This window comes from Neodiprion lecontei, chromosome 1 (genome assembly GCF_021901455.1).
Source record: "Neodiprion lecontei isolate iyNeoLeco1 chromosome 1, iyNeoLeco1.1, whole genome shotgun sequence".
In the NCBI taxonomy this organism is placed as follows: Eukaryota; Metazoa; Arthropoda; class Insecta; order Hymenoptera; family Diprionidae; genus Neodiprion; species Neodiprion lecontei.
Window position 1 is genome coordinate 25836992 of NC_060260.1, and position 27226 is coordinate 25864217.

Consider the following 27226-nt stretch of genomic DNA (forward strand, 5'->3'; position numbering starts at 1 on the left):
TTAGATGCATTTAATTTCTACTTTTGTCTAGCAGGACAGAATATAGTAATTTCTACTTTTTCATTTTATTTCACACAATAGTTGCATAACACGTGATTCGCATTCGGGTACAATAAGCGCATTACGTTTTACTGCCTTATCGTGGTATTCTTGTTATACATTCGTCAATTTGAATTTCTTGTTTATATATAAGAACTTGTTTTTAATTCATAACTAATAATAAAATTTGCAGTATACTCATCGTTCAGATATGCTAGGTTAAATATTCATGAACAATTGTTTGTAAGGGTGAAAATGTTTGAGGGTTGCTTTCGTTCATTCACTTGCTCACTGTAGCTTTAAAAAATGTTTCAGCGTCCGTGAAAACCTTATATTCGAAATATTTCAGACGCATTTCGTACAATATTTTCTAGATATTCACGCTTTATTTGCCAGGAAACTATTAAATATTTCAAAAACATTTGATGCCGTAAGTGGTTTCATTATAAATTCAATATAACAGCCACGCAACATGTAAACCAGCTTGGAAGTTAAACGAGGTCAAATAATTATGTTTTTTCAATTAATTATGTTTAAAAACATTCACTGCTAGACGTTTCATTGTCGGGTAAAATGAGAACATTGCAACTGATAAAACATGTGGTACTTTGATCTTCTCCACGTATGCAAGACGCAATTCTGCAGTACAGATTGCTTGGAACTTTGCGCCCTGATACGGTATCGCCTGTGGTATAAACTACTCGTAAATCGTTGATCACGCCTTTCTTACACGACCGATAAAACCACCGGTAAGTCTCGATTGGAAATGAAATGGGCCGAAGATGGATTCAAAAATTATTTCATACGAAATTCTTTACGTCTTCTTAAAAATTCTATGCTTATATGTTATGACAATTTCCAGTTTCGTATAAAACTGCTCTTGCATAGTATAGGTGACGGCGCATTCAAAATAATTAGTGGTTAGTGAAAACAAGCTACATATTTGGCTCAATTTTCTATCTCTTTAATAGATTAAATTATAGTAGTTCAATAAATCATCGAAGGATCGGTATAGCTGGCGGATTTAGGCTCTGTTCACAACGAGAACCAACTGCCGGACTGTTTCTTCATCAGCAACCATGAATGAGTTAGAATCCTTCTCAGATCCCATTTTGTGCTTGGTGCCAAATTCAGTCTTCGGTTTTCTGGCCGACGCGTGAAATTCATTACACATCGATTCATCCTTGATTTTCTTAATATTATCCGGAGTTATTCCAGCTCCTGGCACTATCGTAAAATCAGGTGATGCCACGGAGGCGAGACTTCTGATAAGATCCAGGCCTTCTTCCGCAGAATTTTTCTGTCCGGAAGTAAGAATCCGCTTGAATCCGAGCTGAGATATCATTCGGGCTGCTAACTGCGGATTATAATTGACCTCGTCAAAAGCTCTGTGGAAAGTTACGGGCAGCGGCGACGCCGTGTCGATAATTTTTTTATTCGTTTCGCCATCAATTTTTCCATCGGACGTTAACGCGCCGAAGACGAAACCGTCCACGCCGACGGTTTTCAGTAATTCCAAATCGTAGAGCATGGCCTCAACCTCTTCAGGGGTATAAACGAAGTTACCGCCTCGAATTCGAAGCATCGCGTACAAAGGAATGCTCGTCATTTTACGCAGAGACTTAACGAAGCCAGGTGTTGGAGTTAGTCCACCGTCCGAGAGACCTGAACATACTTCCAGTCGCATAGCTCCACCATTTACTGCATTTTGGGCCGACTCTATGCTGTCGATGCAGATCTCCATCTGAATAATTACATTATTATAGCGCATGGTTGAGTGGAAGTGCAGTTTCATTGGTAAGTATACGAGATTATTGAAAGCAAAATATTATGCGCAAGAGGAAAAGAGTTCAGTGTGAGAGTCTGCGATGAAGTAATTGAAAAATTCGATATCTCAAGTCATTCGCAATTAAAAAGGTAACTAGAATTTCCCGCCATTGCAGTGATAAGCGGGGTTATCAAGTGGCGCATGTGATCCTTGTGTTTAGCCGCTGAAAAAGCGTCGTATCACCGTGGCAAATGAAATTTTGTTAATACCGGGTAACTCTAGTGAATTTGAACGGAGAAAATGACTGCCTAGCTGTACCATTTACCTTGATTTCTTGTGGAAAATCCTGATCGTTGTATTTATTGACAACAGCTGCAGCCACGTTCAACGCGCAGGATCACGTGTTGCATTGCCCAACAGTGCCACTCATGGTCGTGATGAAGAACTACTGGAAGGCTGATCTTTTATTTTTCAGTCATCGGAGAACCCTCGTTGCAATTTGATCGTACACGCGCCAGTAATACCGCCGTATTCGTTGACAAATCACATGTAAATACGATGTATTATTTTTTCTTTCTTACAGTATACATAATATAATGTTTATATACAAGTTTGGTATCGCTAGAACGCGAATGTTGCGGCAAGCGTGATAACGGCGTAAAAGTTGCGTCTCACGCCTTCCGGTCGATGGATAAAGTTGTTTCATATCCAAGACCACGATCGTTTTGTTTTTTTTTTTTTTATTTCCTTTTTGCTGAGATTTACTTCGTTGCGGTTATTTATTGAAATCAGCAGATTCTATTGCGTAACAGTTTCGCGGCGTTGGAACGGTCATGTTGAAACCGCCGCCGCAAAACTTTTTGTGATAAACAGGAACCGGGGGAAAAATCGGTTCGGATAGATCGATGATTTTTGCTTCGTTCGTACGTTGCTCCTTCTTCTTTTGTAAGTAAAATTTATTCTTCAACGAACACATCTCCTTGTTCATTCTTTCAAGGTCAAACTTGTACTCGTTGACCTGTGACTCACTCATGTTCAATTCCGCGATGAGACACTGTGAACAATGATGAATAATATTTTATTCCAACAAAGCAGGAAATTGGCGAAAATAATTTCTCAGCGATAAATAATTCATTATCTCAGAAATTACGTTACATTTTGCAAGGTGACCGTTTGCACGAATTACCTTCATTTTCTTTCCTCTTTCTCGCAGTGCCTTCTGCGTCTTCTGCAAGGTAATTATTACCTCGGGACCTGGTTGCTTGGATAAAACGGCTCGTAAATTCATGTACAGTTTTTCACCTTCCTTTATCTTTTTCTCCTTCTGAATCATCGCTGCGCACATTTTTAGCACGCGCTTTTGGAGTATTTGAATTTTCGACAAGAGTTCGTACGTCTCAGGATCAGAGCCCTGCAGTAATGAAATGTAATCAGTTAGGAGTCGTTGAATTGAGCTCCGATTTCACTCAATTTATCGACATTAAAATACTCGATCATACGAATTTTATATAATTTTATACGAATTTGTTAGCTGAGATAATACTGACATACTTAGAAAAAACTTAGATAAATGAGTCCAGTGGTAAAGAAATTACGAAATTTGTACCTCCAATTTTCGCCACCTGTGAATGTTCAATGGATTTTGTACTTCCTCTTCCAGAGCCATGACCTTCAATTTTTCTCGGGTCAAATCTCTATCCAAATGAAATATTTCTTGTCTCAAATCGCTGACGTTCATAAGACTTTTGGAGAGAAGGGCTTTTTCAGTTCTTAATTTCTTGACTTCTAGTTTTAGTAATCTTATGTCTTCCAATCTCTGGGCGTACTGAGCATCTCCTCTGCGAATAGTACTTTGGAAAATTTTCAGTCGGCTATATTGAAGGCTCAATTCATCGTTTCGCCTGACCAACTGAGTTCCGAGAATATCCCGCTCGTTCATTATCATTTCAATTTCTTTCTTGTTACGAACCAAATCGTTCTCGGCGGTTTGGAGCGTCCGCCTCAGTCGTTTTTCCTCTAATTTTCTTTCCTCATTCTCGTGTCGTAATGCAGATATATCTTTATGGGCCGTCTGCAGTTCCACCTTCAGGGCGTCCTTCTCTTTCTCCGCTTTTCCGAGCACTAAACACATGTGAGGGCAAGGAGCAGTTGTGAATTTCTTACAAGTCACGTCCACGAATTAACAAAAACAAACAGAGAAATAAAGAGTGTGAATAACTTACGGAATTCTTCTTTGATCAGATTAGACTCTTTGGTGGAAACCTCTTCTTTGAGTTGCTCGATTTGATTGCTCATGATTTTCAATTTCTGCTTCAAGTCGAGCACTTCGTCCTGTGCCTCGATCAGAGCTTTGCTGCAAGTATTCCTGTCAGCACGTACGGCTTCGAATAAATTTTGTTGTTGCCTGAACTTCGTTTCGGCCTCGGCCAAACGTTTCTTGTAATCAAATATCTCCATCTGTTTCATCTTGACCAAATCGATTTGGTCCTCAACTTTCTGGGCCAATTCTTGAACCTCGACGATGTATTTGTCCCGTTCCTTTTCCAGATACTGTTCAGTCTTCTTTAACGCCTGATTATTGGTCATGCATTCGCTGACCTCAGATTCCAATTTTATTTTCGCCTGCTCCTGCACTTTCAGCAACAGGCCCTGTTTCTTCAAGTTCGACCTGGCGGTTGTCAATGCTTTATTCTTCAAATCCTTCTCTCGACGCATCACCTCCAGTGCTCTCTTATCGCTCTCGGATTTCTTTATCAACCTGTCCATGTCCGCTTCCATTGATTGGATCACAGATTTTGCTTTGTGCAACTCAGCTTCCAATTTTGTCTTGGCTGACTCGGCCTTGAACAGCTTTTTTCCTGCACCCTCTCTTTGGGACTTCAACTTCTCAAGTTCGCTGACCAACCTGTTGTTACAAAGACTTGCTGTCACATAAGAATTCAGAACAGAGATTCACTGCCGATAAGGATTTTGTAAAATATAGCTACTGTAGTGCACTTGGTTAATCGATCAAACCTGTTGTTCTCCATTTCTACGGCCTTTATTTTCTTATTTCTTTCGATATTCTCTTTACTCATTTCGTCAAGCTGCGTGTTCAAATTATCAATCTCAGCCTGAGCGTTCAATCTTTTAACCATGAATTGTTCAATTTGTTTCTGCAGTTTTTCAGCCGCCAGTTTTTGTTCTTTTACAGTGCTTTCAAGTTTGGCCACATTTGCCGTACAGTTTTTCAACGTGTTGGTAGCGTTCTAAAATTGTTAAAGAATTCAAATCAGCCAAAATATGTTTCAGTTATCAACACGAAATATCAAAGGACCCATCGCAAAAAACCGGCCTCCAAATGTGTTTCCTTCGCGTACCTGCAAATCAACATTCTTCAATCTCAATTCCTCCTGCAAGTCGAGAATAGTCTGTTCAGCTCGTTCTCTCGCAGTACGTTCCTTCGAAAAATCATTCGTCTGTGTTTCTATAGTGTCCTGGAGCTCTAACATCTTGTGATCGACCAAGCTATTCTTTCTTTCCAGTTCCTCATTCACTGTTACAGCATTCGCGATACGTTGACGCAGTCCGTCGATCTCAACCAGCATTTTTTCACGCTCTTTTAGCAGACCTTCCTTCTGCTTGCTGATTGCCGTGCCTCTGAAGCATTCAAAAGTATTACAACGTCATTCAACGTAATGTCGGTCAAAGGATCAAAAGTTCATTACTGACTTGAAAGTTCTTCACACTTAATTAACTAACTTTTCTTCCATCCCAAGTTGTCTGTTTTTCTGATCCAACTCATCGCTCAATTTTTTTGCCGTCAAACGTAGACTAGCGATCTTTTCCTGAGCCGCCTGTTCACGATCGTGAGCTGCGTCCGCTAATTTCAAAGCATTTTCAATGTCTTCCTTTAGTTCCTCGATTTTTGTGCGGTATAATTCAGCTTGTTTTTCCGCAACAGTTAATTGAGTTCTGCACTCATCGATTTCTTCCTGAAAATTCGAGGCCAAAATTACGTAATTTGTGGATTATACTATATTGCGTGTTATTTGAAACATCGTCTCGACTATAGTGAACTTCTGCAAATGATCCGTTCCGTTACCTGAAGATCCTCGCATTCGTTTTCTAGACGTTTTTCGTTTCTGTGGGTCGTATACAACGAGTCGAACAATCTTGTGTACTCAGTCTCGAAGGCTGCCAATGCTGAGTTCTTTTTCATCTCTTTGAGTATCTTTATACAAAATATCAAATTCAACGTAGGTAAATTACGGATTATTAACGAAGAGAGACTAAGAAAAACCGAAAATTTTTTCCCCACCTTTGCGTAATCCTCTTCCAAGGCGCAAAAAGTACTTCCTGCGGAACTTCGGGACGAAGATCGTTCGCCGTCTTCGCTTCCGCCATCCTGAAACAAATACAGCCCTGGTCAATTTTTTTAAAATAAGGCAAAACTTATCGTACACCGGAGAAATTCTGTTCAAACGTAAAACTTTGTATAACAACTTCGTTGACACTGGTTCGCGCTGCTCTAGCCAATTTTGAGATTGCTAGCATAGGACCGGTCAGTCTTCGTTCCGATTTTCTACCCTGTTCTTCACCGTCATCATCATCATCTTCGTCTCCCATTTCCGCAACAGATTTTACGCAATTATTACTGGGTCCGATAAAATCTTGGGCGATATAACTGACACAGATCTCATTATATATGTTACATCACACGAGATACGATCTGAGTGTCAAACCGTGACATTACTAATGTAAAAACAAAAGAAACAATAAAGAAGAACAGAAGGAACTTACCTTTCCAACTTCACTGGATATTTCCATTTCCATCATGCTTTGTGGATAGCTTCAGGGTGCCATGAATTATTTTCTTTTCAGGAATTTCCAAACTTTCCTTGAGATATTGAACAATGATTGTTTTTTTTTTTTGAAAATCTTGGTAGTATCAAGAGCACGTATATATACTGGATGAATCAATTTCTTTTCTTCTTCTCCATCGTCATCGGAGCCAGGCAATTCTTGACGAATGTGGCGCAAGAACAAGTTCCTTGCAAAGGTATTTGGATTGTTGTACAGATGAGGAGTGTAGTGGTATGACACCACATTTGTTGATCCGCATCCATGGCAATGAATAGATATAGGAATTTGTAGGGCTCCTACGGTTATCTGTGTAACAGGGTCACAGAATCAATATCGAGACCATTTAGAACGAATTCGGGAAAAATATTAGTTAAATATGCAGAACGATTTGTTCGTTTTTACATTCTGTAATATTATACAAAAATAAACGGCACGTTATAGAAAATTATAAAGAATCTTTCAACGTCTTAAATAACAAATTTTATTTACATTCATGTTTTAATATAAGTTTATAACCAAAACCAGAGTATATCGAATATTGGTCAAACACATATTCACAATACGATATTACTAATCATTATTCTACGTGCGCACATACATATGTTCTTATTTTTAATATTATTATTTTTCTTATTACTATTATTTATTTGTTTTTCAATTTCTTTGCCGTTACAGTGACTATGCTTATATAGAAATTGTAGAACGATGTCATAAATTTATTATCGATTATTATCCTTAAATATAGTATTATTGTTATTATTGAGAACGCTATGCTAGTATTACCTTTAAAATTCAGAAATTTCTTTTTTTACTTTTCAATTTTTAGCTTTTATCATATATGAGCATAGTCAGCCAAAGCATAAAACGGATGCGTATACCTTATACAATAACGATTCTATTGGACAGATAATATAAAAATAATTCTAACGGAAATGTAATGTTAAATATAACCTGTATATACATATAATAGTTTTGTATGCAATTTTTAATTTTTTTAAACTTTGTTGTTTTCGTGTTCTTCAGAAAAAATAATCAATTTCGTGATAAAATTTTTACACTTAATACAATTAATGAATACATGGGTGTTCTATAACAAGGCGTCAATATGTGAAAAATACATTTTCCTTCGACCCTACTTAATCTCCTTATTCGGCATATAGTTTTTTGGGCATCACATCTTAGTCATAAGGAAACCAAAAATTTTCGCTACACATTTTCATGACGTAGATTTTTATCACTCAGCAAAACGCACCAAACTCATTTTACTACTTTTATTTTAATTACAAGGAATGTTATTAGATCGTTATTTTCATTATATCTCATACTTGATACGCAATAACGAGAATGAATATTATATAGTATTTGGAACACATTTTGAGAAAGCTTGAAAGTATTTGGGAACATTTATTCAATTTTATATCGTAAGAATCAGTATTATGAAATTTTTATTGAGGTTTCAAAGATTTCAAAATGTATGTTATATGTATTATATTTGAACCGCGTTCCAAGTAGAGAATTGTTATTTGAACACTGCTCTATCAAAGCAAGAATGGTTTGAAATATCATATGAGTCAACGTCGATCGACAGTTATTTGTAATAAAACTTTACATCTATTCGTATCTCAAAAAATTAGTTTTATATTTAGCCTTTAGAAACACTAGTGAGTCATCACTTGTATGTTGAGAGATAATCTTTTATAAGTATCGTTATTTTATTGCCAAAGCTAAGCAATAATACCACGTAAATTTTGTGAAAGGGAAGCGTAAGTTGTTGGTTATTTAGACATTTGATGCCTGGAATTAATCTAATATGGAAGAAAAAGAATACCTTTACAGTATATTGAACAGTGCTCTACTGATTTGTAAGTCAGTATTGAATGTATGCGTATAAACTTTTCAGTAACTTTCGAAAATTGAAACAAATTTTTTTAACAGCAGATTAAAGTCTGCACTTTGGTGAATTCGTCGCAGAACGTGTAGAAATTTATAATTACGCACATGCAATTTTTAAAGTACAGGAAATCTAATTCGCTTGTTCCTCATATTTATTCCCATCAACAAAAACCAATACAGATAACTAGTGAAAGTTTTCACATAACGCAGTCTGCAGTTATCTCGAAAAGTTTGATATTATTATTGCACCTCGTTTTTCATCGCCCATGCGCTTTTTTGAACATACATATATTTTAATGATTAATTATTGTTTTGCTGTATAACGTTTTAAGCCACTACCTATGTTTACACTCAATCTATATTGTCTTCACCGGCTAAACTAAGTTTACATTTAATTATATTCTCGTTATAGTCAATTAGTCGAGTCCTTTCTGTTCAAATTATCCGAAAGTACTAACCGTAAAATATAATTTCAACTATCACTCCGTAAAATGGTAAAAAAACAAAAATTTATAATAATCACGGATAGACACGTTTGACTATTTACACAGTGTTCATTTTACACAGCACATCGTTTTCGTACTTTCCATATTTTCACATATCAGCATTCATCAATCGAGCTACGTTTACATTAACATTGTCCATTGAGCAACCGAGTAAATGAACTAATTTTTCATTGACGTTTTAAGCGGAAGATAAATTAGAAAGAATAAAAAAAAAATGGTGTTTTTGTTTTTTGTTACTACATAGTAATAACTGTTAATCAACGAGTTACACTGTAAGAAGTTTGGTTTGCTTCAATGTTAGATCAAATTATAAGAATATAAGAAATTAAGTTCGGTTAGCTCAGGCTATTTGCAGATTAATGCAACGCTATAGATTAAGTATATTATAAAATTTGACTTTACACTGGCCACTTTCTGACTCAAGAATCTATAACCGTTTGTGTGTCGAATTACCAAACATAAGTCAATTGAAAAAGTTCTGTACTGAAAAGAAAAAAGAACGGAAAAATTTTTAAATTAAAAAAAATCAGAGTTCCTAAGATTTAAAAATTCACACTCATTAAATCACCGGATTTAGATTTGTCGGATTTAGAGTCGATAAGTCTTTTGAAACCTCGGTGAAAGCCTTGCTGTACGCAATCTCTAGTTTCGTTAACTGATTTTAGTTCCAATCCTTATTCAGATTTTTTTATTCAACTTACGGCCATTCGCTTATACTTGGAATAAATTTAAGCAGTCTGTTGCTCTAACGACGCACGTAAGCAACGTATGAACTTTGTATAATATTTATAATATAATAATGTAGCGAAAAACGGCTGCAATTACGTAGCAGATAATGTATTACACAGGATTTTTATTTTAAATTCAACACAGGCTTTGATTAATGATTGAATTCGTCTTGAATATATTTTCTAAGGCATTTAGCTCGTAATCGCTACCTCTGATACAGTGAACGGCGTTACTTGGTAAAGAAAACATCGATTGCAAACTCTTACTGGTTTTGTGTGACCGTATCGCGGTAACGGTACGTTGTTGTTACTACACCGGCCACAAAATACTTTACCACAATTTCTGCAATGGTGCCTACGTCTCACTACGGTGAAAGCTGCATGACAGGCCATACATCTCGGAGCATCTTGATCCGGTATCCACGCTGGGGCGCGTTCCACACATTCTTCGCCACGCTCAGTTATTGGCGATACTGTTAAAGAGAATCGTGACATTCAGAGTGACGGGTGAATTGATTTGACGGGCAAAAAGGGAGTCTGAAAAGTCTTTATCGTACTTCTTTCGTTCGTTGGTGTTGTTTCGTCCAATTCGTTTTGATCATCTCGAATTTCCTGCTCCGGATTGCTTCTTTCATCAGTTTCTATTGGAGCAGCATCTAGTTGGGTAGAAGAATCGAAGCTTTCATCTTTCACGGGCTCTATCTCGTCTGGCGTCTGACTACTGTTCATGAGAAATACGCACTTCAAGATGTTTCTCAAGTCTGAGGCAAAGTTTGTTTGCAGCTGATCGGCTACTCCTGCGACGCAGACAAATAACCGATGGACCAAATCCTCAGACGATCTGAAAAAACAAACATGGCAATAACAGGAATTAATTTACGGAGAGAAATCGCACTTCACATCAGACTTCTCATCTTTGTTAGTTACCAAGTGGATAGTAAGGTAATTTTCAATAATTTGGGATCAACTCGAAGTTGGGTTATTGTCGATTTTTCAATTCTTTCTAGAATTACGCATTAATTGGTACTTTAATGAGTAAACAAATCTGAACCATACCTGAATTTTGCTCTGATTTGGTTTCTGTTTGCAATTTCAGCGGCTTGCATGGCGAGTGCGATTTCCTCATCATCCTGACAGTCACTTTGAAATTCGCTTGTTTCTGAACTTGAATCGCAGTAGCTGGAACAGCTGGAACTCGACCCAATGTCTTTTCTCTGTACCAAAACTATTTCGAGGCTAGTAGGATGTGCTCTTGCGACGACCGCAGGGTTGACCAGCCTTGTTGCTCTTTGGGAATTTCCATTGCTAGAGAAAACTTCTCTTGAACTTTGTGACTGGAAATGATGAACACTTTCGGACGTAGTTTGTACAGGCTCGGCCGGCAAGCCATTTTTATCTGTTCTGCGACCTAAGCCATCGTTGATTAAGCTTGTAGTTTCTTTTGTGGTAATTTTCTTCTTAGTGTTGCTAGCATTGTCGTTCCCTGCCCCCGTATGCTTGTCATGCTTATCTCTTTTCCCTAAGTCTCTTTTTTTCATCCTAGCCAACTGTTCCGATCTCGATCTTCGGTGATCTAAAAGCTTTCTGTTTTGCATCGACGAATTTCTGTGCAGCTTTTGCACAGATGACGTTGTGTACTGACTACTGCTTTGCGTACTTCGCGTTTCAAAATGTTGCAAACGTGGACTCATGTGCGGACTGTGGCTACCAAAGTTGGGCATTTGTCGCGTATTTTGACTCGGATGTAACGTGGCACCGAAACTTGTCAGTCTTGGATTTAAACCACGATCCGTGGAGTTTGACCTTGAACTTTCCGTACTTGTAGGCACTTGTAAGTTTTGCACGCTTCTGCAAACCTTTGCAGTATCATCATGTTCTTTCCTGCTCCCCCTTCTTTCATACTTTCTCAAGTATCTCCTCCTCTGTTTATCCTCTTTTAATTTTTTGATTGCCATTTTGTCCTGGGCATACTTTTCTATCTTATTACCAATCACGTCTATCTTCTGTGATGTCGATGGACAGTTTTCACACTTCAAATCACTCCAGAATTCCTTTCGCGATGTCGACGCGTCTATGTTAAGATTCAAATTCTCCCAATTTTCCGAATAGTTTATCTGAAAGCTCGTCTGATTCGCTTCACAAACAGATATCTGACCATTACCATAAGCTAAACCGACAAATTCTTCGTTTGTACCATCAAAGTTTGAAGAGATCTTTGGAATGTTTTTAGCGCTATCTAAACCGTTTGAACTCAAGGCATGTACCTCAATCGAACTATCTAATGAAGTAACAGTCTTTGAGCTTCGCAGACTGCAAACGCAAGAATTCTCTGATATGTTAGAATTCTTTCGTTTTGGTGAATTTATTTTCGAACATGAGTAGCTCGTATTTTCTTCGATATCCTCCTCGTCATCTTCGCAAGTGTGTTCAGCATCACGTGGGAAGGTTCTCTTCTCTTCGGGACTTTTGTCATACAGACTTGTGTTTTCAGACGATATCACAGTGCATATACCAGAGTCAGTTTGCTCGGAGATTTCATTTTGACATTCGCCATCGGACAATAAATTAGACAGTGTTTTATTAGCCTCGGATATTAGCTTTTTCGATTCGATGTCAGGCATAGAATTTTGTACATGCATTCCGTCACCAGTAACATTGTTTTCATGCGACACCTGGTTAAGCAGATATTGCGTTTGCAAAACTTCGTTGTTTTCCGACGTTCCCAAGATTTCAGATATATCAGGGTTTAAATAGCTCTCGTTATTCTGCAAACTGTCTCGCCTGCTCTCTTCTTTCAACACATTATTTACAGAGAGTGGTGCCGCGCTGCTAGTCGAACTCCCCTCGCTTCCTATGTCCAAATTATGAGTATTTATACCTGGATTATTATCACTCTGTCCGAAATTGTTCAAACTATCAACTGTGCTACTTAAGTTTTCTTGCCTAGGAACGATATTTACTGTACTCAACTCAACTATTTCACAACTGTGAGAACTCTGTTCGTCGTCTTTACGCGATCTGATAGATCTTCCTGAATTTTCACCGTTTTCTTCCAGTATCCTTAGTATTCGTGCAGTTTCTTTATCTTGACTATGGATGACAGCACTGGCCTCAGTTATCGCATTACGACCGACACCTTGATGATTTTCTTCACCATCCACTGACAAGATTAAGTTTTCAGGCCTAGTATTTATTATCGTTTCGTTCTTACAACACTGTTTACTCTTATCATTTTGAGATCTGTACTCCAAACTCGATACATCAACGTTGTTGGTATCACGTGTATCATCAGTCATATTATTACAGTCTTCGTCAATTATTTGAACAGCGTCGTTCGCCACTTCGTCCATATTGTTCCCAGTATTTTTCGTCACAGTATAAAAATCAACAATGAACTCTTTACAATTTGGATACCCCGTATAAAAGTTATGTACAAATTCCTCGAGGTCAGGAAAATCTTGGCAAATTGATTTCGTCCCTTGCGTCAAAGGCGCTGACGGTTCTTCGTTCGAGCAAAGCAATTTCTCCAGCATGTACAACTCCCGATTGTTCAAAGTCCAGAGTAGCTCCCTTATTTTCAAAAGTAAGGTCTGTAAATTGAACGGAAAAAACGACATTGCAATTAAATTAACAGGCCCATTCCTCTCTACCATTAGATACTACACACGATGAAGATCCAGTTATTCAAAGTGAAATGTATAAACGTCATTTGTAGAGTTCATACTCACTCTAAACGGTCTGAACATCTCGCTCAGAGTATCGGCCGAGTTCAAGCACAACGGTCCTCCTGGAGGCGCTAATAAGCCAGAAACTATCGCCAATCGCGGTATCGTGAACATCAGAGCCGGTTCATAGTTGTCCACATCCGCCTGCCTCAACAGACCTCGTTCGAGGGCTCTTTGAAGTGTTTCCGAAAATAGGACACAAACGAGCTCCTGCTGTTCGTACTCTTTGGTTGATTTCACTGGAACCATAGCTCCGACGTAACATAACTCAAAATCGGCGAACAAACGATCGAATATCTTCAGTGACTCGATCAGCTTCTCTAACGACGGTTCCAGGGGGTTTTGAGCCTGAAAATACGAAAATTTGTAACTCATACGAACATGCCTTGTCGCAAAGGAATCGACTCGATATTTTCATCTGGAAAATTTAACCAAGACTATAAAATAAAGAGGATTAAAATATACACTTAGTATTTGAAATGTTTATCTGCAAATAACAACAACAACAATAATCATAATCATATACTCAAAATTGCTCGACTTTCAAGTTCATTGTAATACGATTGAGGTTGAATCGTTATTACTTTTTTGGAAAATGAATGTTCATCGGGTTGAAAATGAAATAAGAATCGCGATAAATTACCTTCAGATTCATGTGACCCTTGAGAGCGTGATCTCGGAGTAAATTTCTAACAATTTCCAAAGACTTGGTAAGAGCCTTGGCGAGTGGCCTCATTGCGGAGCTTTCAGCTTCTCGGTTGATGATAGATGAACCAGCCGCAAGACATTCGGCGCCGAACCAAAGCTGCCCGGCAAGATTTTCCTGCATCACATCGTCGGGAAATTTGACCCTAAAATCTCTATTTGCTCGATTGTCAGGAATGAGGTCGTCCATAATTTGATTGCATATCGTCAAAACTTTGTCTTGACAATGTCGCAGCTGATTGACGAGCGTTGTACATCTCTCCGGTTCTTGTCGACCGTCAAATGAATCCAACTCGCAAGCAACCGCGTTCAAAGATTCATCGGCGTAGAAAAACTGCGCAAGCAGCGATGTGTCGTCTCTCTGTAACAAAGAATATAAATTTCTTTTTTAAAATGTTTCACTATTTCACTTTCAATTTTACAGCGAAATAAATTTATAGTTACGAGTGCGTTTTCAATTTTTCATTTGTATATACGCATACCATATTGAATAAAAGAACATTACACCTGAAATAGCGGGATATGTATATATATTGTATTTCCACATCTGTTTAAAACGGTCAAAAAAAGTATTATATATTTTACCCAAAAACAATATCATATTATATTACGGAACATTTCGATTAGCGACGATGCAATCATTCAATCATTACCGAAGTGAAATTTAAACTGCAGTCGATATGAATTTACGCTGCAGTATATAATGTAACGTTATACGTATGCCTTAGGTATGTACACATTCATACACACACGGAAGTGACTACCAACACTTTTAAAAGATATGGTTTTCACGCTCGACTCGATAATTATTTATTCACTTAAGTTTGCTCGCGCATGCGCACCTTCACAGCTTACATTTTACATATTTACACCCCGGCTCGTATGCTTGAGAACAATGCCGCTGCAGGCAGTAGTTTCTGTAAGTTAATATTAAAGTAGACATAATGATGATATAATCTTTACGAGGGTTATTATTCATGCGACGTGTCTGCGTTAACAACTGTTTGAGTTCTTGCGGTTTTAGCCCGACAAAAGATAACCCGGCAAAGTGAACATTGAAGGTATACGATGTATTATATACGAGGTATTCCACACCAAATCGGCTTAGGTATGACCCTCATTGCGTTTTGGATTTTTGGGACGACGGATTTGATTTTGACTGTTCTCAAATATACGAAAATCCAATTTACCTGTGAATAGTCCCAATATATTAACTTGAAATTTTCCTCGTGAATTCTTTGTTAAGAAATGAATATTTTGAGGACCAAGATGAAAGTGACGGAGATTTTGGTTTAGAAGCTACAGGCGATACAAGTAATTGAAAAGCGAAAAAAAAACTTAGAAAATATAAAGTTGTATTTTTGAAATTTATATGTGATTCGATTTTTCTTACTTTTCAAACTTTAGACTGTTAGAAAGTTTAATTATATAGTCTCTGCCTGTGATTGGAACTTTAAATATGCCAGATGTAAGATACAGACACAATATTCTGCGACTTTTCAAAGGGAATAAAGCTCTTCAAATCCTGGCAGTCTAAAGGTTCATCACCTGTTTCACTTCCATCTTGGTCTAAAAATTTGCATTTTTCAACAAGAAATTCATTCGAAAATTGGTTTTTCGTGTTTTTGGGATCAGTAAAAATCAAACCTCTTGTCCAGAAAACCTAAAACTCGGTGTAAGATGATTTTTATACACACTCTACACCGTTCTTGAAAATTAATACAATCGCCAATGGTAAGGATCAGATGTAGATCGGTTTGGGGTGGAATGCCTTATATACATACACATATATATGACCGCGGAGTAAATTGGGAACAATTACGATACTCTTAATTTTCACGCAAAGAAAATAATTTCGTCGTGATTTTTTCTTCATCGTAAAATAGACGTAAAATGCACGAGTCTTTTTATCGGACAAAATGGCTCTAATCTTATACCGCAAAATATAACGATAAGAATTATGCCTATACGTGAAGTTTATACGATTAATTATGTAAAATGTGTTTTTTTACATCGAATCGGAAGATGATGTACTTAATCCAACTGCAGAAAAAATTCTAGGAGATTATTGTTATAGCATATATTTAAAAACGAATCGCGTCGACGGGACTGGAAAGTGAAGTTAGAAAGTTAAGTACACGCGTGTATACGTATAACTTCCGTTAAAAAGTATAGGAAATATGACTCAGTGTGCCGATCAACGACATATACATACCGTCCAGAATGATCTCATAGTGTGAGTGAGAAATGAGGAAAATCGACGTAAAGAAATATTGTATCTCATACGGTATACGTAGGTACATAGAGAAATATTTTCACTACACGAATAGTTTGTTATATGATTTTAATAGATACCTAAACGATTAAAAAATACGAAAGAAAAATTTGAAACGTAAGGTTCTCTTTCATTTTTCAAACTTTAATAATTTCGGAGTCAAATTTGTTCCTCGTCCATATGCACAATGTACATCCGTTGTGTGGGTACATGACCTAAGGTGTGTTGCGTGTACATCATATTCACCGTAAACAACGTGTTATCGGAGATAAGATACAAGGTACACATTTTATAACAACTAATACGCCGCACTTGAGTGCCGAGATCTTGATTCTAGCTGACAAATATTTGCTCCTTTACCTTTTCAACACATTTTCCGTAAATCGGTCTCTTAATCGATGACAAGGTTATATTGTAAGAGAACAGAAAAACAAGTAGTGAACGTACAGATTGAATTATCTAATTGACAACGAATGAGAAATGATTCAGCGAATTCGGCAGCGCGACGCTGGGACTTTTAACGCTTCGGCGCGTATAAACTCATTATACGTGTAATACTATAGAATTATGTGCCAATGAGGGCCGAAAATAGGAATTATACAACACTTCGTGCATACGGCTTTACATATATTCAACAAATGTCATCCGCGATAAGTAATTCCGACGCTGGCAATTCTCTAAAAGTGTATGTTTTTTTTTTTTTTGGCACGTTGTTGAAATATTACAGTTGAAGTCAAGAACTGGTTTTCAAAGTTGACTTTAGACATTTTGTATCTGCGGCGAATTCATGAAAGTCTTTTAAACGGTGTGGATAAAACTTTTATTACAGAATTCTCAAGATTTTTTTTTTTTTTTTAACTTAAGTGGAAAAATATATCGTTGAACAGATTTGACGTAATATGAAAGAAAAAAGATTTGAAATTAGTATTTGCACTTTGTTCTGAGTTTGAATTATATTTTTAGCGAATTTATGAACTGACATTATAATTACACTCATCAAGGTTATGCTAATACTCTCATTGACAATTTTATTCATATCAACTTATGAGGTTTGTAAATTCTTTGTATAATATGCGCTGTCGAAATGTCAAAACAACTTAAGCTACTGTATAAGAATGTCTTGTCATCGTATGATAAAAATACCAAAACATGGTGTATACGTGTTGTTTTCTTTTCGACGTTTCATTCGTATAAATGCTTCTGTTCTATACCGCAGGCATATATCTAAGATGTCGGTCTGGCACAATTTTCGTAACCGAAGAATCTCTAACGTTTAAGAAACTTTATATTATATAAATTCATCATTAGGTGAATTTTTTTCTTCAATCTACCACAGGGACGTAGGATTTGGGAAACTTTCGCAAAGCTTGAATATGTGAAGCTCCTCGCGTCGAGTCGACTTACAATTAGTCGTAATTTGATACCTAGAAAAGACAAAGAAAACCAACGTTTTTCCGTGAATGTTATACATTCTCGGAAGCTCGTATCTCTTTGTACAATAACGTCTGATGTAGATGCATCGTTTCCCGCAATGCGATACAACAAAACCACAAGCGTGTTGCGGTTCGCAAGAATTTTGTCGAGTTCCTTACCGTAACGTAATTTATTGTGTGATTTACATCAACTCTGAACGGGTTTTATTTTATACCGACATGTAAAATCCAAAACCCGACGCTAAAACTTCACAAAGTGCAAAGTTTCGAAAGGATAAAATGCCAAAAGAGCATAACTCCGACAAATCAAAGTTCCGAAAATGGGAAAATTTTTAAATCTCAAACATCGAATTTCCGAATAATTCAAGATTTTCAGTATTGTCAATTTCTCGCTCGGTGAAATTTCACCTCTGATCTTTCTTTGTCTTGAATTTTTGATATTCTGACGTTCGGAATCCTGGTTGTTCTGATTTTAGTTTTTTTTTTTTTTTTATTTTATTTTTCACACCCACTTGTCGAGTAAACTACGCTGTGTAAGTATATTTTAATTTCCAGAATTTGACTCAATCAAAATTTCATTTTTCAGAATTTTGCTCTACCGGAACTTTACTCTATCGTAACTTCAATTTTCGGAACTTTTCAAATTCAGAACTTATCGGAACTTTTCAGGGTTGCTTTACGGAATAAACGTTGAAGATAAGAAAATTCTTCGTTTTTATTTCTGCCTCATACTCTTTGCTGAATCACGTTAAACACTGCAAAATACATTACGTTGCAGATATTTTTATAACTTAATTCATAAATGTAGGTCACGCATTTTCTAGACGAGATATGTTTTATCAAACTTTTGGCTCGTCTACATTTGTCGATTTGCTGTATACTCGAAGTTTTAATCGATCATGTTTAATCGAGAACTAAAGATGCTGCTGATACTGCGATTCGATAATGAATTTCTGAAGAGTAAATTATTTAACCTATAGATATCTGTATTCGCGAATACGATACGATGAAATTATAGTTGAATATTACGTTGATATACTATTGATTTATTACGTCAAACTTATTTTAAACTTCGGGAGCATATGATTTGCGAACAAACAGAATTCTTCAAACCGTCGTTAATATTATTACAAGTATCACTTTATCGCGCTCTTGATCCTACCTTCTAGCTTGGTAAAAGATTGTAAGAAATGTTTATAAAACAAAAAAAAAAAAAAAGAAATGAAAAAGAAACACGTAGGCATACTTGTTACATACAATCTCTCCTTGGACGTATTTCATTCAAAATTGTTGTTTGCAAAATCGGTTTATCATCGTTAGGCGCGAGTGTTTCTTTTTTCTGCAAACTGGGCTATTCGTTGTTGGGGGTCAACCTCCTCGATAAGTCCGCAGCTGGATAGAAACACTAGGCCAACGGTCATATGTGATTAGTTTTTATTTACTCAACGTTTTGAAGTAGTTATCGTCCGCGTCTCACCGCGATTTCGAAAGTTTATTAAAAAAGACTCGTATTTCGTTCACAAGACAAACAACGGACGAAGAAACACCGTTTGACTTGCATGCGTTTGCACAATATTTATTTACGAAGTCGAGGAAAAAATGATTCATATTTTTGGAAGTTGCTCACGATTGTCTCACGAAAAAAAAAAAAAAAAAAAATTCGGATAAACTTCCGGTTTTCTGTGAACGACAAAAGTTTATTTATTAAATTTTAATTTTTCTCGTTTACCACATCAGGAAATATAACAACGTACGTTTCTGCAATCAAGACTTTACGTACATAAATTTAATAATTTTAATTTACTGCACGTTTGAGACCCAATTAGAAAGAAAATAAAATAAAAAAATAATACCTTTTATCTGTATATACGTAATAAATAAAACGCTTTGTATAAATTATTACTTATTTACCGGTGATGAGTTTAAATATATAAGAATTCGCCACGTGGACGAAAGCCAATAAAGAGAACTCGAAAGAAATTTTTAAGACGAGTTCAGCCGCGCGGATTGGTCATGCAGAAAAAGAAATAAACGAAATTCTTCGCGCCTAATCGTAAGATATCGTGCTAATTCTTGGCGATGGCAAGTAAACAACAAGAGTATGTATTTTATTAAACATTACAGTATGCTGTATGGGAAGTGGAACATGTTTGTGTTATATCTATAAATAAATATACATCGGTGTAAAAAAACGGATAAATTTTGGCGATTAAAGATCAACCCTGGAGACACCGAAGGTGTAAATTTTAATTGTGGGTATAACGTGTATTTTCAATACGCTACAAGCGTGATTGAAATAATCATTTTTGTTTTTGTTCCTCTCCAAACGAGAAACAATTTCCCGAACGATTTCTTTACTGCTGTTGGCAAGTATACTTGGCGCGAGTAAACTTACAATTTCAGTGTATTTTGACAGGGCAGGAATTAGCAATATTGTATCCTATGACGCAGAGATTTTACAGTTACAAATTTTTCTTGTTCGCGTATATAACGATTAAATGCAGTCTGTACATTTACCTTTCACACATATCTAACACGGAATAAATTGGAGAATAAAATGCGTAAACTTTGTTGGTTTTTTTTTTTTTTTTTTTTTTTGGTAGACTTGATAATTAAATTCGAGAATCATATGTAAAGTAAATTCATCGTGTTGGTACGCATGTTAGGACTTGATTAGCGAAACCACATCTTAATATTATACAGAGAAAACGTGTCGTCGTCACAGATTCGCGGAATCTCTGAACTTGATGAAATATAACACGTTGAAGACACGGTAATTTTCCGATGAGGATAAAGATTAGTAACGTTATTGTAACGATGCATATGTTTAGGAAAAATCTTTATTTCGCACCTTTAGGAATGTCTGAAATTTAGGAAAACATGATAAGTAAAATATATTCACGTGTTGCAACGTCAAATCCTTGAAGATCATTCTATAATTACGCAATGACTTTTCCTTTTATGTTTCGTTACGCTAACATTAATAACTTCAGCTGCATATTTTGCGGAAGGTGGAAACTTTATAGGAAATCATATGCATCAGCGATAGCATAACGGAGATTGGTTATTTATTACGTATATATATGGTACGTACAACAAAGAATTATCTCAAATGCGGTGGCACAATAAATTAGCACGTTCTGTTGAAACCTCGACCGTTATAATTACATCAGTCATCGACAAGATATCGTGCCTCGCAACGCTAACGGAGTGTAGAAAATTATACACTGCAGCGATACTGCTCTGCGGCTTTTAATGTGAAATCAACTTGGAAATCGAAGAGATTTCTAACCAATATATATATTGCGAAACGTTATAAACTTTGTTTTGAAAACATCGCGGACTGCTGCGAGCCCCGCCGATTTGACGGAGTTGACGATTTCTAAATGAAAAGGCAAACACGATATCGTATATTTGTTCCATAAATTTGTTACTTATCTTATTAAACTTGTCGAATTAACAAAATCATGGCGCAGGTGTATCGACCACCGGATATTATGCTGCGTATAACATGTAACATCGCAAAACGTAATAATAATCATCAGGCTTTAGAATGACATGCAACATTAGAATTACTTGAAATTTAGTAAACTGATGATACGGCATTGCTCAACTCAGATTTTGTAAATTCAATTTTTTCAGATATTCCAAAGGTGCGAAACAGTAATTTTCGTTTCAAAATTTCGATACATCAACGTTACTAAACTTCGGTTTCGTTAATAATCTATTTTTCACGGATCTGCGAAGGACAGTAGGTGCTATTTAACGGCAGAAATAGGAGACACGTTTGTCTGAAATGACGTAGAAGGAATTGAAAATAAATAGAACCGTGCATTATACACGTATGAAAGAAGAAAGCCGCAGCACGTATTTCAACATAGGTGTATATAATGAAGGCGAATTCTGATGAGAGAATAACGAAACGACATTTAAAAACTTGTGAAAACACGCTCTCGTCTTATCAGGTATATAATATATATGGCAATATGCGAGGTACCTGCGGATTATGATACGGCATGTGTGTCTCTGTCTGAGGAGAGTAATTAAATAGGTACACAACTTGGTTCCGTCAGCATTCGATATACGTAACTGTGTGTGATTGTAAAAAGCGGTCAACCAGGCAAGCAGGTTCTCTTCAGATCGGGAGAGGTTCTACTTTCGATGTCGTTTTCACTTGTGTGCATGCTTTACCATACGTTAAAACGTAGACCTTCTTACAAAACAAACATGAACTCGTACATTATAGACTAATTAAACCCGATGTATTATATATACTTTCAATAAATGATATCATGGTAAGAAGAAAAAAAAAAATGGTAAAAGTATAATAATTTCTTTCCGCATTATAACTTCTTTGCTAAGGAAACGGTAAGGGAAAGAAGAAACAGAGCCGATATGAGCACCGACAGAATGTTAATAATCAAAGAGATACGAAGAAAGAAGGAAACATTATCCTTTTCCGAACTAATAATAATTATTTTTTTTTTTTTACGTATAATTCTTTCTCGTTTAATACCTCCTGCAGGTTGATTCGAAGTACTTCGGAAAAGTTGGCTAATAAATACCTATAAATTAGTTATCGCGACGAAGATATATTTCTGCAACGTAGTTTCAACTCTGGAGAAAGAAATGTTTCATTTCTGAGATTACGCATAATATATAGAAGCATTGCGCTTTGGGTTTCGATTCCTTTTTATATAGTTGTAATATCTACCTACAGACATCTACGCTTCACGTAGCGGTAAAGTAGGTACCTACTAAACGAGTTTTGTCCATCGTCCGTCTCTTCTTTTTAACGATCTAGATACATGACTAATATCGGTGTCATCGCCATCCGCCAATTTTACCTAAATTTAAGCGGCGATTGGAGGGTTTAAAATTCGCTTAGTGTAGCAATAATTGCTTTGCCGACGAGGTAATTTATAGCCTTGCAGCGGTCGGAATAACGTATGCACAAATTATTGACCGGATGCTGCATGAGATTGACGCAGGATTGTCCCCCTATTTTCTGACTTGTGAAACGGCTTTTTGCTTTTCGCACCACTTATCAATATAAACATTTAAACGTCTTTTTTCCTTTGCGGTAGACGGATGTATATGGTAGTAAAAGAATAGTGATTATAATGATATTATAGAAAGTGATTTACCGGTCAGTATTTTTTTTTTTTTCCATTTTTGTGAAACCTGTTCTTTGTATATAATTGGATAAAAATTTCTAGAGATTCGGAACGTTTGAAAATTTCGAAAGTACAATTATTCGAATAATTAAGGCAAATACAGGGTTCGTATGCGTTTTGGAACCCGAAATTCCCTGACTGATTAGTGTCAAATTTTAACACGAGCTTCTTAAATATAATTTTTAGTAATTAATCGAAGATTTCTTCTCACCGGTATTTTTTTTTTTATAAACAATTTAAGGCCGAAATTTTGGTCAAAAATCGACTTTTTTTTTTGAGAAACCGCCATTTTGTCAAAAAAAATTATTTTGCTTATTCCTTCGATTAATTATTAGATTTAACATTACTTTAACGAAATCTGTTTGGTTTTTTAATTTCTGAGGATCCAGTTCAAAGATATATAGTGGTCACCGCAAAACGTCTTTTTTGAGAGGAGCTCCCGGAGATCAGCTGTAGCTCCTTTCCAAATAAATATTTTTACCAATACCAAGTCTTAAAATACAGTTAAAAGATACCATAATATGTGTGCAAATTTTTGTATCAATAAATTTAAAAGTTTTCTCAGAAAAAATTCTGGAAAATTCGCTTTTTTTCGGCCATCTAACTGTATATAACCCCTTAAAGAATTCATCCTTTATTTTTTTTTTTTTTTATTAAACATCAAGAATACCCAGACTTTTCCTGATATTACCAGTTAGCAAATTACAGGAAATCTCGGACGATGAATACAAACATACCCGAAAATTTAGACCTGGGTATAATTGACGTAGAAACACATCGTTTGCAAAAGCAATTCGACGACCTCTGATACGCGATTCGAAGAAAATCAAGAAGCGGTTCCTGATCTCTATAATACGGAACCCGAGAAAGGAGGGCTGATGAATAGATAAGAAGAAAGGAAGAAAGTGGAAGCGGTGAGGGGAGGGGAGGGGGGCTGCAGCGCTAGCGTCGAATCAGTAAACAAGGACATAAACTTAATTTATGTATATATGTATAACATAAATTTTCTCTCTCCATCTCTTTTAGTTCTCTCAGCTTTTCATCGGCGGTTCGGTCAAAGAGCGTGACGCAAGATTGTCGAGAGGCTTGCGAGAATTCTTAGCTGCAGAAACGGTGAACGAAACATTCATACAACGTATTCCACTCTAATCGACTCGTTGTATACATTGTACGTACAAGCGTGTAGGTATATTCCGTCTCTCTGGCCTGCAGCCGAGCATGCGTGACTCATCTAATGTTATCTTTTGTCTCTAGCCGTATATTTTTCGCCTCGATTCTCACGTACACCTCTGGGACTTTTTTTTTTTTTTTAATTTTATTTTGTTCCCGGTTGTTAGGCCTTGTCCGATGACTGGGTCGTTAATAAATCATCAAACAGCTGATTATACTACAGACGCGTAGGTAATATCGTCGTACACGCGGAGAGAGAGAGTGAGAGAATCGACGGGTGAAAAAAACAAATTAAAACCGACCGGTTAGTCCAATTATATTTAAATCCCGCGAATAACCGTTTGACCAGCGTGCCATGAACAATTCCGAGTTCACGAGCGATTAATATTATTATAACAATTCACCGTCGTTGTTATCACCGTACAATTTTTCCACCATCAAAGTTTTAAAGTTTATCTGGCTGGCGGGTGATTTATTCTTCGTTTCTCTTTAGTTCGGCAACAGCTGACGCTTTATGCGTCATAGAACGGCAGCATAAGTTTCGGAAAAAAATTAGGAAATGCCACGTATATATTCTCTTTTTCTACTTCTTTCCAGACGTTAAATTTCTCCCCTTCTTCCCGCGACAAATCGCGATAATATTACAATCCGGTGTACAACAATCTTGTCATCTTTCCGTCAGTCTACAATGGAATCTATTACGTTATTTACGTATTTAGCTTTGCCGCAGTCGCAGGCTTTACTTACTATTATGGCCTACTCTGCTGGCTCCTCGGTAAAAAATTCGACAAACAAGGTCGTAGTCGTCATAGTAGTGGCCGAGGCTGCGTACGTATTCGCCTTTATTAACCCATCGTTAGGTTTTAAAAAAATTATGCGCACGCGTGAGGAAAATACTGTTCTTAATGGGACGCGTTTTGTTTTCGACATTGAATTATAGACGCGGAGAGACCACGTGGTGGTTGTGGTAGTGGTAGTGGTGGTAGTAACTCCTCGACTTGAAACTTGTCGAAAATTTCCACTGCGCGTGAAGCTGGTTAACAAGTGATGCATAATCGTGCAATAACGACGTCACGTATAAATAATTCCGAAACTAAACGCATGTTCTTCCTTATGGTTTCTGTATCTACACACGCGTAATTCGTGGGTAGAAAGAAACAACACACGTCGATTGCCAAGGTTACGGGATGATGACAGGGAAACGATGAACGCGGTGCGAGTGACAGTGTCTCTGCACTTACGCAGTCGAGAGCCTGTAAACGGACTATACGAAGGTTGCTTCATTTGCCGATGGCGGAATGGTAATTACACAGACGATTTCAACGATTCCCGCGCCCCCCCTCCTTCTTCGTTTTAATATTTATCGAGAAAAGGAGAAACAACAAAGCGCGACGATAAACCACCTCGTTATTGCACGAGGCGTATCTGCATAAATAAATTCAACCGCGACATCGACTTGGCATACGATTTTGTTAATTTTACTTTTGTTATTCTTGCATCGGAGATCGTTGAGAACAACGAGAGATAAAGAAATAATCTTTTACAGTTCCGAGGTACGAGAATCTATCCATCTGGGGTTTGTGGAACAGCCCGATATGGCTGGCTGGTCAGCTAGACAAGACAGCGCGATTGTGGCTGTCACTTGTTTACGCACCTTGGTTGTCAGTGTGGGTGATAGTCGGTTGTTTAGGTGGGACGACTGAACGGTCCGGGACGTGATTGCGGAAAAGACTGACGATGAGAGAGGAGTTTTTGCGATATTGCCCGAGGTTTTAACGGTCGAGAAACGGGTGAGGAAAATCAGCAGCCATCGATGCTAGAGTGATAAACAAACGGTGGGAATATCTGGCTGGCAGAAGTTGAATAAAGAGTCGAATGGAACGAACGTCCCTCGGATTGCCGTCTGTTTTTTGTTTTTTATCCTTTCCAACCGTCAATTGTCAGCGAGGTATACGATGACTGGCGTTGCCAGCACGCCCTTTATTACAAAATCGAAGTTACGCGACGGACTGCGATGCCACAGCGTAACAGAAATACGCTTACTCGTGGAAAATGGGCTTACCTTCGGCCTGTAGAACCATTTTCTTATGGACTCCATGACAACGATGCTGGCTGGCAGGCGAGAAACAAACGAAATAAATCCACGAACTAACGAACTTACGGTCTCGCAGCGCGCGGCTGACACGGTCGCTACGAGCTACACATTTTTAACAGCAAACGCACACTCGCAGGCACCTCGAATTCAGTGTCTTATAGCGCCCCTTGTTCGCCCTCGATGCGGGACGATATGCACACGAATCCCTCGATTGTACAAATCTAAATAATCCACTTGCGATGCATGATTGCAAAGTTGCCCGATAGGCGTCAGTACCGCGTCACACTCGGCGAGTAACTCGGAGTAACTGAAGAAGCTCCTCTCACGCATGCGCCAAAACGGATCTCTGCCTTCTGCGGATTCGCATGCAGCGACGCGTCGCGGGGAAACAACGAACTAAGTCCGCTTCGTCATCTGTGGCGGAAATTTTGAATCGTGTTGTTTTCCTTGCTGCGGATATTGTGCCTCTCTGAATAATGGGTTGTATTCGGCAGCGATTGAAAACGGCGAGATGAGACTTGGTTCAAGAATTTGTTGTAATACGTCTTCTGATATTCGTTGTCTTCTTACGTTAGCGTTGACTGAAGAATATAAAGACAGTTGCCCTAATGGGCTTTGGTGTGTTCATCCGATGTAGGTAAAAAATTTTATGTGAATTTCTATACAACGAATAGAATAATGCAATAGGGAACAATTCCATGAAAGATATTGGAGCCATTTTATAAGAATAAAGAGAATGTTAATGTCAAAAAATTTTAATAACACTTGACGATAATTTTAGTAATTGAATTATTTGAAATATATGGTAAAGTGATATAAAGTGCTGCAAAAATCACTATTTTCACAGTTTCTCTTCACATGTTCATA

At 37.2% G+C, this 27226-nt stretch overlaps 4 protein-coding genes across 5 annotated transcripts in view; 1 reads left to right on the forward strand and 3 right to left on the reverse strand.

The window, feature by feature from the left end:
- Nucleotides 1–27226, forward strand: part of LOC107224993 (pro-corazonin) — a 47039-nt gene that overhangs the window by 11322 nt on the left and 8491 nt on the right. Inside the window, exon 1 of one of the 2 annotated variants that reach the window (XM_046735858.1) lies at nucleotides 2301–2356. The exons of the other annotated variant lie outside the window; for it this stretch is intronic. The gene's annotated coding sequence lies outside the window, so the exon portion shown is untranslated. Of the gene's footprint in view, nucleotides 1–2300; nucleotides 2357–27226 lie in introns of those variants that run through there. 2 annotated transcript variants of the gene reach the window in all.
- Nucleotides 47–2536, reverse strand: LOC107224991 (copper homeostasis protein cutC homolog). Its single transcript, XM_015665277.2, has 2 exons — nucleotides 2133–2536; nucleotides 47–1783 (listed from the first exon to the last, which is right to left on the reverse strand). The coding sequence occupies exon 2, from the start codon at nucleotides 1781–1783 to the stop codon at nucleotides 1064–1066; it is 720 nt and encodes a 239-aa protein (XP_015520763.2). The 5' UTR covers nucleotides 2133–2536; the 3' UTR covers nucleotides 47–1063.
- LOC107224984 (cilia- and flagella-associated protein 58-like) lies at nucleotides 2476–7038 on the reverse strand. Its single transcript, XM_015665270.2, has 10 exons — nucleotides 6590–7038; nucleotides 6108–6194; nucleotides 5892–6020; nucleotides 5549–5781; nucleotides 5167–5446; nucleotides 4823–5055; nucleotides 4030–4712; nucleotides 3414–3928; nucleotides 2994–3218; nucleotides 2476–2861 (listed from the first exon to the last, which is right to left on the reverse strand). Exons 1-10 carry the CDS (start codon nucleotides 6623–6625, stop codon nucleotides 2583–2585), a joined length of 2700 nt encoding a protein of 899 aa, XP_015520756.2. The 5' UTR covers nucleotides 6626–7038; the 3' UTR covers nucleotides 2476–2582.
- Nucleotides 7110–26667, reverse strand: LOC107225001 (lateral signaling target protein 2 homolog). Its single transcript, XM_015665294.2, has 6 exons — nucleotides 26327–26667; nucleotides 14148–14570; nucleotides 13508–13852; nucleotides 10836–13369; nucleotides 10337–10620; nucleotides 7110–10252 (listed from the first exon to the last, which is right to left on the reverse strand). The coding sequence occupies exons 1-6, from the start codon at nucleotides 26360–26362 to the stop codon at nucleotides 9972–9974; spliced, it is 3903 nt and encodes a 1300-aa protein (XP_015520780.1). The 5' UTR covers nucleotides 26363–26667; the 3' UTR covers nucleotides 7110–9971.

What these genes read in the sequence shown, in the direction of transcription:
- LOC107224991 (XM_015665277.2), bottom strand. Translation starts at nt 1,783, where the DNA reads ATGGAGATCTGCATCGACAGCATAGAGTCGGCCCAAAATGCAGTAAAT.
- LOC107224984 (XM_015665270.2), bottom strand. Translation starts at nt 6,625, where the DNA reads ATGATGGAAATGGAAATATCCAGTGAAGTTGGAAAG. An exon ending in ACGAATGCGAGGATCTTCAG is followed by an intron (nt 5,782 to 5,891) that starts GTAACGGAACGG and finishes TCGAATTTTCAG; the next exon opens with GAAGAAATCGATGAGTGCAG. An exon ending in ACAGGTGGCGAAAATTGGAG is followed by an intron (nt 3,219 to 3,413) that starts GTACAAATTTCG and finishes TCATTACTGCAG; the next exon opens with GGCTCTGATCCTGAGACGTA.
- LOC107225001 (XM_015665294.2), bottom strand. Translation starts at nt 26,362, where the DNA reads ATGGAGTCCATAAGAAAATGGTTCTACAGGCCGAAG. An exon ending in AGATGTTCAGACCGTTTAGA is followed by an intron (nt 13,370 to 13,507) that starts GTGAGTATGAAC and finishes TTCAATTTACAG; the next exon opens with ACCTTACTTTTGAAAATAAG. An exon ending in AACACCAACGAACGAAAGAA is followed by an intron (nt 10,253 to 10,336) that starts GTACGATAAAGA and finishes TCTCTTTAACAG; the next exon opens with TATCGCCAATAACTGAGCGT.